At 40.3% G+C, this 15314-nt stretch overlaps 1 protein-coding gene across 2 annotated transcripts in view; it reads right to left on the bottom strand.

The window, feature by feature from the left end:
* adck1 (aarF domain containing kinase 1) overlaps positions 1–15314 on the bottom strand; it is a 321537-nt gene that overhangs the window by 122387 nt on the left and 183836 nt on the right. For both annotated transcript variants that reach the window (XM_050061967.1, XM_050061966.1), the window contains exon 7: positions 12017–12175. In XM_050061967.1, coding sequence (XP_049917924.1) covers positions 12017–12175 — 159 coding nt within the window. The remainder of the gene's footprint in view (positions 1–12016; positions 12176–15314) is intronic.

Below are 15314 nucleotides of genomic sequence, written 5' to 3'. Positions count from 1 at the left end.
CCATTTCCAGGGCTTGTAAATTAACGAACTTGTCCTACAGATTTAATCAGATTGGCTCCAAACTTGGTGTATGTAAGCGTGACTATGTTGTGACCAAAAGTTATCACAGGATTTGCCCAATGTTGAATGGCGCGCCCGCTGCCGAGCGTTGAATCTTGAGGTCTCGTCATGAAAAACGAAATTGCTGTAGCTCTGGCATAAATGGTCCAATCTCCACCAAACATGATTCATATTTGTCCCACCCTGAACACATTTATATGACAATATTCCGTGATAATCATAGCGCCACCTAGTGGTGAAAGGAAGTACCTCTTACCAGACACTTCTCTTTGGATTCATCTGAATTTTCAGTGATGTGGTCTATATTTGATGTACACAAACGTGACATATCATTAGTGTCTATGCGCACTGCAGAGGGTTTACTTTTGATGTCTCGCCATGAAACAGGAAATTGCTATAAATTTGGAGTAAATGGTCCGTTGTCCACCAAACTTGACATGATTCATATTTGTCCCACCCTGAACACATTTATATGACCATATTTCCTGATACTGATATTGATTTTTTTCTCATTCACTCCCATGTAAACTGAGAGGAGAAATTTCTGGAAAACAGCTGAGGGCAACACATTTGTAGCTTGTGTGTGTGATCACATTTTTGACTCCACATATATAAAAAATGACATATGCATTCGGGAGAAGTGTATCTCTCTCACCATCACATTATTTTGATGACTGGAGCAACGGTTTGGGAATGGGAAGAACTTGTTTGAGAAATTTCAAACCCATATTAAACAGCCTTTGCTGATCTGCTCTCTCGTGAGCTCTCTGTATGCCTCTCAGGTGCAGGGAAGTCATTAATCGTCATGACAAGGGCTGCACACACAGACACACACACACAGCCCTCTGTGTGTGTGTGTCTCACAATCTTTCAAGGACAGATTACAGCAGCAGAATCTTCATTTTACACAGCATCTACACATTATTAACCCCTGAAGTGCCAAAATGAGCTCTCTAGTGCCACCTCGGTACACTAAAATAGCCACTGCAACCCGTAGGAACATCGTTACTCGCTCATGTGATCATATTTTTGACTCCACAAATGACATATGCGTTCGGGAGAAGTGTATGTCTCTCACCATCACAGTATTTTGATGATTGGACCAATGGTTTGGGAATGGGAAGAACTTGTTAAATCTCCACTAAAAGAGGGCTCTTCTCTGTGTTCTGTCTGTCTCGCTCTGCTCTTCTGCCAGGTGCACCTAGTTAATTACCATGGTAACCGCTGTCACACACAAACTCACAGAAACATGAAGGTGTGTGCGTGTCTACATCTTACATGCAGACATGACAGGGGCACAATCTCCATTTTAACCCTTTAGATGCCAGAGTTTATTGAGGAAAATATTCCATTTTCATTTCAACATTTCAAAAGGCTGTCGCTTGAAAGTGGTGAGAGACAAAGACATACTGTAAATGAGAAAACTATTCATCATGTTCCAAAGTTTATGATGGGAGTAAATTAACTCATCTAATTTGCATATTGTGGCGTCACTAGGTGGCGGCCATATTGGATTTCATAAATCTCAGTAAAACAGCATTTTGAACATATTTACACAGTAGATTTCTTTTGTTTTGTGTTGTTTTTGTCATCTCATCCTCAAAATAAAGGAACAGGAATCTGATGGGAGTAAATTCACTGATCTAATTTGCATATTATGGCGTCACCAGGCGGCGACCATATTAGATTTCATAAATCTCAGTAAAACATTCAAATATTCAAACCATTCAAACTTTATTTTATTAAAGGCAGTTATTCAGTGTGGCGTCAGCTTTTCAACAAACTTTCAAACATTCAAATCATTCAAACTTTATTGTATTCAAGGCAGCATTGCAGCGTGGCTTCAGCTTGCAGCATTAACACCTGCAATTTCTTCAGAAATTGCTTTTCTAGTTATTATTGAGTGTGAATGCTGAAAGCATTCAAACCCTATGTTCTTCTGTTACCAAAATTCTTTGTTTTTCTTATTATTATTATTCCGCCGCATTTTTCAACATCAGTTATCTTAAACATACTTCAACCGATTCAAACCATTCAAACTTCTTCTGATTCAGCTTCATTATCGTAAACTTTCAGATTTTTCCATAACGTTCATACTTTCCCGGGAATTCAGCGTTAAAATTCTGATTCCCATTCAATCCCATTCAACGAAAACGGTTGGAGTAGTTCCACAAACTTTAACCGATTCAAACCATTCAAACATGAAAATGTTCAGCTGAATTAAGACAAGACCGGAAAGACTTTTCACATTCCTAACATTCATACTTTCTCAGATATTCCCGATTTTTCCCAAATCATTTTCCCATTGGGAATGAATTATGAAATCCTCAAAAATCTAAAAATTTCACATTTTTTCAAACTGTAACTACCGATTCATACTTTCAGCTAGAAACTCCATTCAAAATGGAAAATATTCATCATTTTGTTGACTTTTTACATTTGACTCAACTTTTCAATCCCATTCAAACTTTCAAAAATATTCAGCGTTTTCTGAAACTTTGTTATAATGGAAGTCAATGAGAAAATCCTTCAAACTCACTCATCTTCACCCACACATCACAAATTCATACATTGACGTAGAAACTCCATTCCAACTCTCAAACGTTGACGCTGCCGTCGACTTTCAGGAACTAATTCAAATTTTCAATATCTTTTAGTTTTTCTACAAAGTCAGTTTAAAAAACATGAAATTTTCAGTCCTTCTCAGACTTTATAATGGGTGTGTATTGCGTGAGCTAGAGTGGGTGATGTCATCGCTAGAGTGGAGAGCAGCTGTAAACTCATCAAGAAATTTTCTCTTCAACTCGCTCATACGGCCACAATTTTCACTGTACATATACAATTTATACCAAAAAACGTAGGAAAATTTGTCCTGGTCACAGAATTGTTGACATGGAATCTCTCACACGTACACATTTTTGCTGAGTGGTTCCAAAGCGAAAGGAGCGCCGATTTTTTTCTCATTTACTCCCATGTAAACTCAGAGGAGAAATTTCTGGAAAACAGCTGAGGTGCAACACATTTGTAACTCGCTCGTGTGACCACATTTTTGACTTTACACATATAAAACATGACACGTGCGTTCACGAGAAGTGGCTCTCTCTCACCATCACTTTATTTTCATGATTGGACCAACGGTTTGTGAATGGCAAGAACTTGTTTGAGAAATTTCAAACCCATATTAAACAACCTTTGCTGATCTGCTCTCTCATAAGCTCTCTGTGTGCCCCTCAGGTGCAGGCAAGTCATTAATCACCATGACAATGGCTGCACACACAGACACGCACACACAGCTCTCTCTGTGTGTCTCACAATCTTTAAAGGACAGATTACAGCAGCAGAAACTTCATTTGAAACAGCAAATACACATTATTAACCCCTAAAGTGCCAAAATGGGCTCTCTAGTGCCTCCTAGGTGCACTAAAATGGCTACTACGGCCCGTAGGAAGGTCGTAGAAAGATCAAACCAAAACTTGCGTGTTTGACTTACAAATCACGTGCTGACACCCATGACCTAAATCCAACAGGAAGTGAGCTATTTGCCCTTTCAAAGTAAGATTTCGCCTCAAACGTGCTCTTCTTCAAAAAACATCTCCTCCTACACCGTTTATCATATCAGCTTCAAACTCGCACACATGACAGATCAACTCGTCCTAATCAGATCTTCTTTATAACTTCGTCATTACTGGAATGGTTTGGATTTTATGGCCTCTTACATGTGATGTCTTAGAAAAACCTCCTGACGATTTTCGCGCCACCTAGACACACTAAAATGCCCGCTGTGACCCGGATGAATGTCGTAGAAAGACAAAACCAAAACTGGCTCGTTCGTCTCATCAAGACCTACAAATCACATGCTGCAAGCCCTGACCTAAATCCAACAGGAAGTGAGTTATTTGCCCTTTCAAAGTAAGATGTCATTTTTCAAAAATTCTCTTACTAAAAAAATATTTCCTCCTACACCGTTTATCGTATCAACTTCAAACATGCACACATGACAGACCAAGCCCTGCTAAACAATTCCTCTGAACAACTTTGTCATTACTCGAACGGTTTGGATTTTATACCCTCTTAAAGGTGACATGTCACAAAACCTCTTGACAATTTTTGCACCACCTAAACACACTAAAATGGCCACTGCGGCCTGGAGGAATGTCGTAGAAAGATCAAACCAAAACTGGCTTCTTCATCTCATTGAGACCTACAAATCACACACTGACACCCCTGACCTAAATCCAACAGGAAATGAGCTTGTGCCTCTGAAAGTAACATGAGCAAATGTGGAGAAATTGTCAGCTGTGAGCTAGACATTGTAAACTTGCAACCAAGATCACATTTTTGACTCGACAAACATAAAAACTATATGTCTGCGTTTGGGACGAGTGTATCTCTCTGCTGTTATAATCAGATTGACAATTGGACCCATGGTTTGGGAATTGAAGGGAGGAGTTTGACACATTTCAAAGCCATCTCAATCTGCCTGCTCTCACAGCTTGTCTCTCACTCTCAGTGACAGACTCAGGATGTTTGAAGGGCAGGGGCGAAAAGGAAAAAAGGGCACCTACTGCATGACATGGGGCGCCATTGGTGCGCAAAAAATACTAAATTGGACCCCCTAAACATGCTCAAAAACTCACCAAAATTGGTACGCGTGTCAGGACTGGCGAAAACTTTGATAAAATGAAAATATTAACCCCAAAAGTGCCAAAATGGGCTCTCTAGCACCACATAGACACACAAAAATGGCCACTGCGGCCCGTAAAAATGTTGTAGAAAGATTAAACTCAAAGTGGCTTGTTCGTCTCATCAAGACCTACAAATCACGCACTCACACCCCTGACCTAAATCCAACAGGAAGTGAGCTAGTGCCTCTGAAAGTAACACAGCAAATGTGGAGAAATTCTCAGCTGTGAGCTAGAGTGGAGAGGGGTCTTAAATCGTCTAAAACTTTTGTCTTTATCTGTCTACGTGAGCTGGAGGCCGAAACGGCATGAGTCCGAGGTCCTGCCCAATGCTGCTTGCAGCTTTAATTTTTGGATTGTGTCTGATGATTACTGTAAGGGGCTCAATACACAAAGCCAACAACAGAGGGCTCAGAGGGCAGCCTTGCCAAACACCACGGTACAGATTGAAAGGGTGAGATCTGTCTGAATTAGTGAGGACTAATGCAGTCGGGTGCGCATAAAGCATTTCTACCCATGAACCAAAATTTTCGCAAAGGCCAAATTCTCTGATGGTTAACAGCATGTATTTCCAATCAACTTGATCAAATGCCTTGTGCGCATCAAGCGTAAGTACTGCAGATTTTGACTTATTTTGTTTACTGTATACAATATTTAGTAATCAACGGACATTAAAAAAAGAAAATCTCCTGGGAATAAACCCCACCTGGTCTGGCTGTATTATAGTTGCTATATGTTTATTCAATCTATTTGCTAAAATTTTTGTAAACACTTTGAGATCACTGCCGAGAAGGGCGATAGGCCGATAAGATCAGTCGGTCTGATCTTTATGTTTTTTCAAAATTAAAGAAATGTTTGCAGCATGTAATGAATCTGGTAATTTTTTATTGATTCTTTAAACATTCTCAGCAACAGAGGGGCCACATAGTCAATAAATGCTTTGTAGAAATCAATGCCAAAGCCATCAGGGCCAGGTGACTTTCCACTTGGAAATTCATACACGTAATAACCTCCTATAATGTAATTTCAGCATTAAGTTCATTTTGCACATTGCAATATATTTTAGGAAGCGGGAGGGAGCGCAAAAATTGAAGAATATCCTCTTCTGCTGCAGAACTTTGGGATTTATATAAATTTTCATAATAATTCCTAAAGCACTTATTCATTTCAACAGCGTCTGTAACAAGAGAGCTCATATGATTTTTAATTTCGTGGATAGCTCTGCTAGCCTGCACACCTCGTAGCTGCCGTGAGAGCAGAGGGCCAGGTTTATCCCTCAACTCAAATTGTTCATGCCTTATTTTCAACAGTAAAGTATTAATTTGCTGAGAGAGAATACTGTTATATTCATGTTTTAAATTAACAATCTCCTTTCAAGGGCCAGTGTGTACTATTTGGCATGGTTTATTGTCAAATCTGAATCTGAATCTGAATACTCTACCCATTAATATGTTTATATAAGTGTATAATCGCTATAAAATAAAATTCGTTTGGTTTTCGTAGCCTTATAATTATGCTTTTATATACATATATATAGCAAGGACCTTGCTTTAGAGAGGTCGCCATCTTGCGCCGCCATGTATGTACAGCAGACCGAGCGGACAATCCAGCCAGCCAGAGAACGCGTTTCGCGTGTATAAATGAACCAACGAAGACAGCGGAAGGAAGGAAGAAGGAGGAGGAAACAGCAGAGAGTGTTAGTAGTTCGTCGATAGAGAGTAGTGAAAAGTTTTTTTAGTTATAAAGTTTGCGAATGGACCACACTTACCACGCAACAGGAGAGAATGAACCCGAACCGTCATCTGCGAGGAAAAGAAGACGCAACTTCACTCCTTGTGATGCACTCTCTGCGGCGCTTTTCCTCCTGATGATATATCTCCCCAACGATGGTAGCAGTAGCACCGAATCCCATTCTGTGCATTCAGCCTCTCTTCTCGCCCGCTCAGCATCAAACACATGGAGTTCCTCATCTGTATGCTCCGGCTCAAACAGGTATGGCTCTGGGTCTGTGTCCGCTACAAGAAACTCTTCAAAATCGCGTTCAAAGTCGTCCATTGCAGCTACTATAGTCCGGAGATATTGCTAGGCTAAATAAACAGCTGAGCTCTGTTTACAGGCTAAGCTGTCAGTCAGTGTGCGGGCTGGAGATTGGAGGAGCAGAGAGGGGAGGAGTCTTTTACCCCCTGGAGTGTTACCGGAGTTTTTGGAGTGTTCAAATAAACTGGCCTTTTTCCCGAACGCTACTCTGGTCTCCTGCTCGTGAATGATTCATTACAATATCGTACCATGTAGATTTCTAAATAAACATTCACCTCATCGCTAGATAGACCTACTCCTGAAAAACACGTGTCTGCGCAAGGCTTTTTGTCCCTACGAGACCACCGTCATTTACCCGACGGGAGGGGTGAGCGAGTGAGCCCTGCAATCTAGAATTTGACCACTGATGTCACTGTTTTCAACGGTTTTCAACCCATTTTACACAGTGGCCCTTTAATAACGATGAAGATGGAGCCTCTCGATACTGTTTTTCAAGTAGGGAAAGTTGGGGATCTATAACTGATAACCTTTATCTCCTCTGTTTTTTTTTTTGTGCAGCTTCATAGGATAAAACAAAAACTTTTATTACAACCTTGAAAGCTTCCCATAAAGTCGAGTCTGCCTGAGTCATTGCCTGTATCGTTAAAAGCTAAATAGTCCTTTATTGAGAGTGAGCATTTCTCCAAAAATATTTTGTCATTGAGAAGACTTGGGTTAAATCGCCAATTATAGTGTTTTTTTTCCCATCCAAAGTCCATACCTATAGTAACAGGGCTGTGGTCTGAGATTAGGATGTTGTGAGCTAATTGGAATAACTTAGCAGAAACTAGCTATGTTGTTTATTCTGTGACCGTTAAAAGAGGTTCCTGGTGAGTGATGAGGCACGACTTATATAGCACAGGTCCCCACCAGCTAACGTTATCTTTCGTTAGCTGTTAGCTAGTTTAGCTCATGTTAGCTAACAGACTACAACTGTGGTGTTTTCATTTCATTTTCCCTAGTTGACGTTATCTACTTATCTGGTTATCGTGAGCACTCGTTTTGGGTTAAAGTGGAAGTGCCCGGAGCTCCCACCCGTGGTCCCGGGCAGGGCTCGAGATTTGGGATCCACTCACCTATGGTCCCACCCGGCCTGACCTCCGTGGCCCTCCCTGGACGGATGCTCAAGTGTGGGGGCGAGGAGCGGAGAGGACCGCGGAGGTCAGGCCGGGTGGGCCGACACTGTGCATCCCAGAACTGGTGTTCAAGTGTGGGTGAGAGGAGCGGAGAGGACCGGCAATGGTAATGTATAGTTACCTGGGCTTCATCAATCAAATTATGCGTTACTGCCCAACACTGATTATAACTATTTTATAAGAAAGTAGTATTTGGGTATAGCAAAAAAATAAAAATAAACTTAAGGTTGCAGCCTCCGCTCGGAAAATTAAACGGTCCTAACTGTTTCAACACTAAATTAAGCACAGTGATGGACCCAAACCCTTCAATCTGGCTAAAAGACAGCTAAAATGCTAAAAAAAAAAAAATTCAGTGGTGAAGTTTTTGATTTGTTTCTTGAAGTTATGTGCTTATCATCTTTTCTGTCTCTTGCAGGCTGCCAGGAGAAGCGGACTGGCCATCAGATATTGTTTGTGGAAATTTGAAAATAAAGTTTCTCAAATTGACTTTTGTCTCTTCATTGTGTACACTTACACATGAAATAGGGTAACAGTTAGCTATTTTTGAATGTTAGCATTGATTTCTTACATTGGATGGTGAAATATTTATAGTTTGAAAGGTCCGACCTAAATGAATAAAGGTCGTAGTTAAAGCAGCTGTGCAGAACTTTTTACCATTTATAAAACTGTCCCTAGTTTGTATCACCCCCCTTTGAAGATCCGCATATTTATTTGAACCCAACAGCGACAAAAAAGCCTTTCTCTGTATGGCTATTTAGCGTAGCCTCGGTCGGGTTGGACAAAGCGGAAGTCAGCAAACCAGAATACGGCACCCAGAGGCGGAAGTAAGTCTGCACGCCCACAGCGTCCCACAGCCATTAAACCATAGAAGAAGTAGGAGCCGTGTTTACGAGTAGGATTTAAGAAACAGGTTAAATGACATGTAGCAGGGAGTAGTGAATGATTTCGGACACATTGCACACTCTTGTACAGTAGGTGGTGGTATGCACCTGGAAGTTGTTTGCGATCCGCCAATAAATTGAGAGAAGAAGAAGAGCCGTGTTTACAGAGTGTTCTTCGAGTATGTGGTACGCAACGCGCATTGCTGAACACATAACAGTTTTACCAGATGTATCTATAAGGACTTGGTTGTACTTTCGATGTCATGGCGGATATAGAAGGAGCACCATCTAAAAGAAAAAGAACAGAAGAAGGCTAAACGGGACAGTGATAGGGCTTGAGCCCAAACGCATGTAAACCTCGGTCGGGCATTCACCAAATGGAGAGAGCTGAGAGATATGAAAGGTTTTAAAACTGATCCCCAGTTGGCCCTTTTCCTAATCAACAGGTATGTAATTTTTGTTTTTATTTAGAGAATATACCGCAACTTGTTAGACGTTGTTTCACTTCAGTATATGATGACATGGAAGTTATAAACAAGCTAAATGTAACGTTAGCTGATGTGAACCACTTTTGTCTAACGTTACAACAAACGCCACAAAATTATCTGTGACTGTGACCATGAACACAAATATACAGCAGGCAGTTGTCCTCAGTTTCTAAGAAATTCAGAGCTACACCAGAACCCCCGTGGCCCAATTGTTGAAAAACGCTCGCTAAAGTGCCCTCTTGGACCTCTTGGTCCAATGTTTTCACAGTGAAAAAAATGATAAAATTACACTAAAATGATGTATAACAAAGCTTTCATACAGCTTTGCACACACATTACTCTTGGATAGATTACTCGCGAATGCAGGGTCACACAGAAATGCCATGCATATCACATGAAAGCGCAGGGCTGGAGCTTTCCAGTGATACCACACACATCATCGTGCTGTCATCCCATCACGCTATAAATATAAATACAATCCATGATACAGATCTTGTTATCAGTCACTTCATATAGTGAGGAATAATATTATTACTATTTTTCTGTTATCTTAGGTGTAAATATTGCATGTTTCTTTCAGATAAAACACATTTTTGACTTGTGAATGAGTCATTGGAATTTCTTGCAATAATGAAAAAATGCTGGCAATCATGTCCGCCTGGCACAACCACATGTTTTGGACAACTGTGAAGTGACAGAATCTCCCAGCATCATGGTTCTTATATTGCCAGATTCAAGAGAGTCTCCCCTCTTCCTATATGGTGAGAATATGTTAACTTCCAACTTGCTATGGTGAGATACATGTAAAAATGTAATAATTTAGTAACACGGATTTGTTTGTTTTTTCATTGATATAAAAATTGATATAAAATAAAAAATATACACAGCAGTGCAGGCAGGCCTGTGTAGCCTAAGTGCATACATAAGTCATACCACATCCGTAGCGTTGGTGGTGTCCAGGTCACTTGGAGCTTCCAGCTGCTGCAGGCTGCATGTGTTCATCAACATAGGTGGCTGCCTTCTTTGGTGATTCAAATGTTTTGGTATGTCCAGCATGAGTGAAAGTCAGACGTGCAGGAAACAAAAACCCATGGCAGATACCGGCTTCCCTGAGTTTCAGTCGAACGGCATCAAACTCCTTGCAGTCCATCACCTCTGCTGTGATGTCCAGAAAGATGCTGATGCGCTGCCCATCATAGTTTAGCGAACCCTCGTTGCGAGCTACCCGGATTATCTCCTCTTTCACTGTGTCATGGTGTATCCTGGCAATCATGGTTCGTGGCCTGTTGCTTGGTGGGCAGATGCAGTGTGCATGATCCACTTTAATTCCCTGGGGGGAAACGTTCAACTCCCAGGAGTTTGGGTAGCAAGGCAGACATAAATGCAGTTGGAGAGCCTCTTTCAATTTTCTCAGGCAGGCCCACAATTTTAATATTTTGTCTCCTCGAGCGGCCCTTCAAATCGTTCACTTTGGCTTTCAAGAGTTTATTTTGTGCACACAGCTCACCGTAACTTTTTTCAAACTCGACCAGACGTCCATCAAACTCTCCGTGCCATTCTTCCAGGTTGATAATGCGGGAGGTATTGGCGGCGACAGCATTTTTAACCCCAGCGAGAGTTGTCTCCAAGTTGTCGAACCTCACGTTCATGGAGTTTTCCATCCGTCTAATGGCCTCCAGGATGGGCGACAGGGAGGCATCCTCCTCTGGTGTGTCTGTTTGGCCACGCCCAGGGCTAGTCGAGCCAGGTGAGTTAGCGTTAGCTGAATCGGTCAGCGGGTTATCTTCGATCTCAGAAGGAGACTCGTGGGCTTTCTGGGTCGGTTTCTTTTTTGGAGTTTTATAAACCAGTTTCACCATCAAAAAGTGCAAAAAAATGAGTGTTAAATATTTATATCAAGTTAGGGTGGAGGAGCTGATAAAAAACACAACCTACTACATCGCCGGCTCTCTAGCGCCCCAGTTGTATTGTATTCTTTTTACAAGCTGCTTACTCGTATGTGTTCACACATGGGACCAAAATACTAAATCCCACTGTGAAGTCCATAGGCCTGTCATTATTAAAGGAAGCATTGTAAGTTTTTTTTTTTTTTATTTTACCTACTGTGTTAGCCTGGAAACCAGACAAATCTGTGAGCTCATGTTTTATTTGCTCTGGCAGATTTGTCTGGTCCCGCTCCTGTTCAAACAGATTTCCACTCGACGCTCGACCTGGTCAGTCACAGTTTATCTAACGTGGGGCAGGTCTGATAAAATGACTGACAACTTGCGAAACCTTTGCTCTTAATGCAAATACACAATTTCTTCATTTCTCAGTCATGCACCCCTGCTCCAGGGACAGGACAAGGAGCATAAACTGAGCTTAGTAAAGAGGAGCTCCACTGAAGCAAAAACAACCAAGATGGCTCTGGAACTTTATGCTGAAGTACTATTGTCAAATCTGATGGCAAAAATGGCAACACTTGTTCACAGACATGTTGACAATGCTACACCATGACAGCTATTCTGCATGCTGAATTCTGTTTATATTTGTCCGTTGCTCAGCATTACCTAACTTTTTGTGTTGATCTGATTGGTTGTGGGTCTCTCCATCTGGCCAATGATAACGCCCCTTGAAAATCAAAAATTAACTGAGGGCTTCCAGACTAATTTGCATTTTCAAATTGGTTTGGTGATACATCACTATGTGTTTACCTTGAGAAAGGGGAAGTGGGCAAGCATGTTGGCCATCCTCTCAGCATTTTGTCCTTCATTAAGGAAGTCCAGCTCTAATGGCATGTTCTTCTTTGCCTCTTCCACCAACCACATGAAAGCAAAGTCTGGGAAGAGCCAATGGACCGCCCTCAACAGTACCTTCAAAATCACAAATCAGGATGAGTCAAGTACAAGAAAACAAACATGTACATGTGCAGTGATGTCCTGTCAATGGCTGACATTTTATATCAGTGTGTACCAGGACAAATGTACTTGATGGGATTCTGTATTGAAAGGACCTGGAAAGTCAAGTCTGAGGACAGAAAGCTGCTGTTAAACAGCTCTATGTACCGTCCTTTAAGACCTCAAATTGTGTTGTGCTTCTGTCCAAATTGTTCAGACGTGTTAAACCACCTGTGAAAAATTCACAGCTTTTATTTTCCAGCTTTTATATGGAAAAGCAGAATGGGATACAATGTAGACACTGTAGACATGTGAATGTGAACACATTGAACAGGCTAATGCACAATACAACATCATCCAGTTGTGCCGATCACCAGCACCCTTCTCTAATATATCCTATAATGACAAGACACAAAAACATTGAGGGGGTATTTTTTTTCTGGTGGTGCACTGGCAGAGGTGGTTTAGTGTAGATGAATGAAAAATGAAGACAGTGAACAGTTTATTTTGGGTGGTAACACATTACGTTACAATGTAAACTTAATAAACTAACTGACATCCCATTGGTTAAGCATTAAATTTCTTTGCCGTTGCTAAAACAGTGGTATATTGCTGTTTGGTTTTGTTTTTTAAATTTTATTGCGTAATGCAGTGATAACAGAGCAAGTAAAAACAGGTGCAGAGACATGTAGACGATTAAGGAAGAAGATTACATGAAGTAAGAAAAAGGGAGATTCAGAGATTCCGTGATTTGAGTTTGTTCATGACTTTATGTATTTAAAATATAAAAGTAACTCACACCAAGATTTATAATGAGGTGCTGATCACTGGCCAAAGACTTGTTTGTAGAAAACAAGTGTCGCACACTCTTGCGCCATATGCACTTCTTTTATTTTGATGACATTTCAGCCTTCGGGCCACCTTCAAGATCAACAAGCATATTGAGACACAGGTACACTTATCTGTTATATGTACCACACCTTTGTTACACACCTGATGACGATTAGGTGATCATGCTACACCATTAGGTTGAGAAAATCACAGTCACATATACAGTCACACAGCTGACAGTGGTTAGATAATCATGCCACAGCATTAAGCTGAGCAAAGAAACAATTTTGAAGTAATAATAATTCAATACCTTTAAACCAAAATGTTGTCAGGAGCTACAGACAATCACATATAATCAAAACAAATGACAACAGCCACTACATATGCTACCACATTTCAGTATAATATACAGTTTTTTCACCATCTTCATCAATGTTAAAATACAAAACCTATTAAACAGATTATAGATAGATAGCAAAAGTTAATGCATCAGCTCTAAATGAACATCATGAATAACTTTCACTATATATCCAATAATAGGGCATACATCACAGAAAAAGTCTGAGATTGTCTGAACGCGCAGAGGTGTAGCGTGGTAAAACGCCAAACAAAAGTGAATCAGGGGTTCACTTTTGCTTAAACTAACCAAAGATATCAGATGCTAACACAAGGAAACAATGCCCCAAAAGGCGAAACAAGGTGGCACTATGATGAAAATGAAAATGGAAATGGAGGAAATAAGCAAACAAACAAAACTGGTGGAGAATAACAGGGGATGTAAATGAAAACATTATTGAAATAAATTCAAACACCATTTTCTTGAAGAGAATCGATAAAAAGGAGTTAGTTGATGTAGTTAACAAATTTAAGAACAAGAAATCCACTGATTGTAATGATATTGACATGACATTCATTAAAAATATTATAGATGGCAAAGCGAAACCACAGACTCATATCATTAACCAGTCATTAAACACAGGTATATTCCCTGACCAAATGAAAATAGCAAAGGTCATTCCCATCTGCAAAAGTGGAAATAAACATTCCTCCTCGAACTATAGACCAATTTCTCTCCCACAGTTCTCAAAAATTATAGAAAAACTTTTTGTCCAAAGACTCGATCATTTCACAGAAAAACACAACTTACTGAGTGAGCATCAATACGGCTTTAGATCAAACCGATCCACAGCAGTGGCAGTGATGGAGTTGACAGAACAAATATCCACAGCAATAGATATAACTAATATATGGTAGGAGTCTTCATAGATCTAAAAAAAAAAAAGCATTTGACACGATTGACCACAAACTATTAATGGGCAAACTGGAAAGATATGGGATTAGAGGAGTAGCTCACAAATGGCTGAGTAATTATCTTGAACACAGATATCAATATGTGCAAATAAACAATAATAAGTCTGACTTGTTGAGATTCACATGTGGAGCTCCACAAGGGTCAGTGCTGGGTCCAAAATTGTTTAATCTAGTTTTGTTTGCCGATAATACAAATCTGTTTTGTTCTTGAGCAGCTTCTGGATACAGTGGAAACAAAACTGGATATTTTAAAACGATTGTTCAACATTATCAAGCTATCAGTGAATGTAAATAAAACTAAATATATAATATTTGGAAAATGAAAACACAATAACTAAGTTCAAATTATGATGGATAATATTGAAATAGAAAGCGTATATGAGAACACATTTTTTGGGAGTTGTCACAGATCACAAATTATGCTGGGAACCGCATGTTAATCATATTAAAACCAAAATATCAGAGTCCATTGCAATATTATACAAAACAAAAGTATTGTTCTTTCATACTTCCAAACATGACTTACTTTGTGGAGGTTTGGGGAAAAACATATTAAACTCAAATCTGATTTATTTGCTTCAGAAGAGAGCCATCACAATCATAAATTGACCTCCTCTTGGGGGGAGGGTTACCTTCTCAAACCCAATGCATCTTAAAGGGCCAGTGTGTAAAATGGGTTGAAAACAGTGACATCAGTGGTCAAATTCTAGATTGCAGGGCTCACTCGCTCACCCCTCCCGTCGTGTAAATGACGGTGGCCTCGTAGGGACAAAAAGCCTTGCACAGACACAAGTTTTTCAGGTGTAGGTCGATCTAGCGACGAGGTGAATATTTATTTAGAAATCTAAACCATGTTACGATATTGTAATGAATCCCTCACGAGCAGGAGACCAGAGTAGCGTTCGGGAAAAAGGCCAGTTTATTTGAGCACTCCAAAAACTCCAGTAACACTCCAGGGGGTAGCACGTAAAAT

This window comes from Epinephelus moara, chromosome 14 (genome assembly GCF_006386435.1).
Source record: "Epinephelus moara isolate mb chromosome 14, YSFRI_EMoa_1.0, whole genome shotgun sequence".
NCBI lineage: Eukaryota > Metazoa > Chordata > Actinopteri > Perciformes > Serranidae > Epinephelus > Epinephelus moara.
This window is presented reverse-complemented; position numbering and strand designations above follow the sequence as displayed.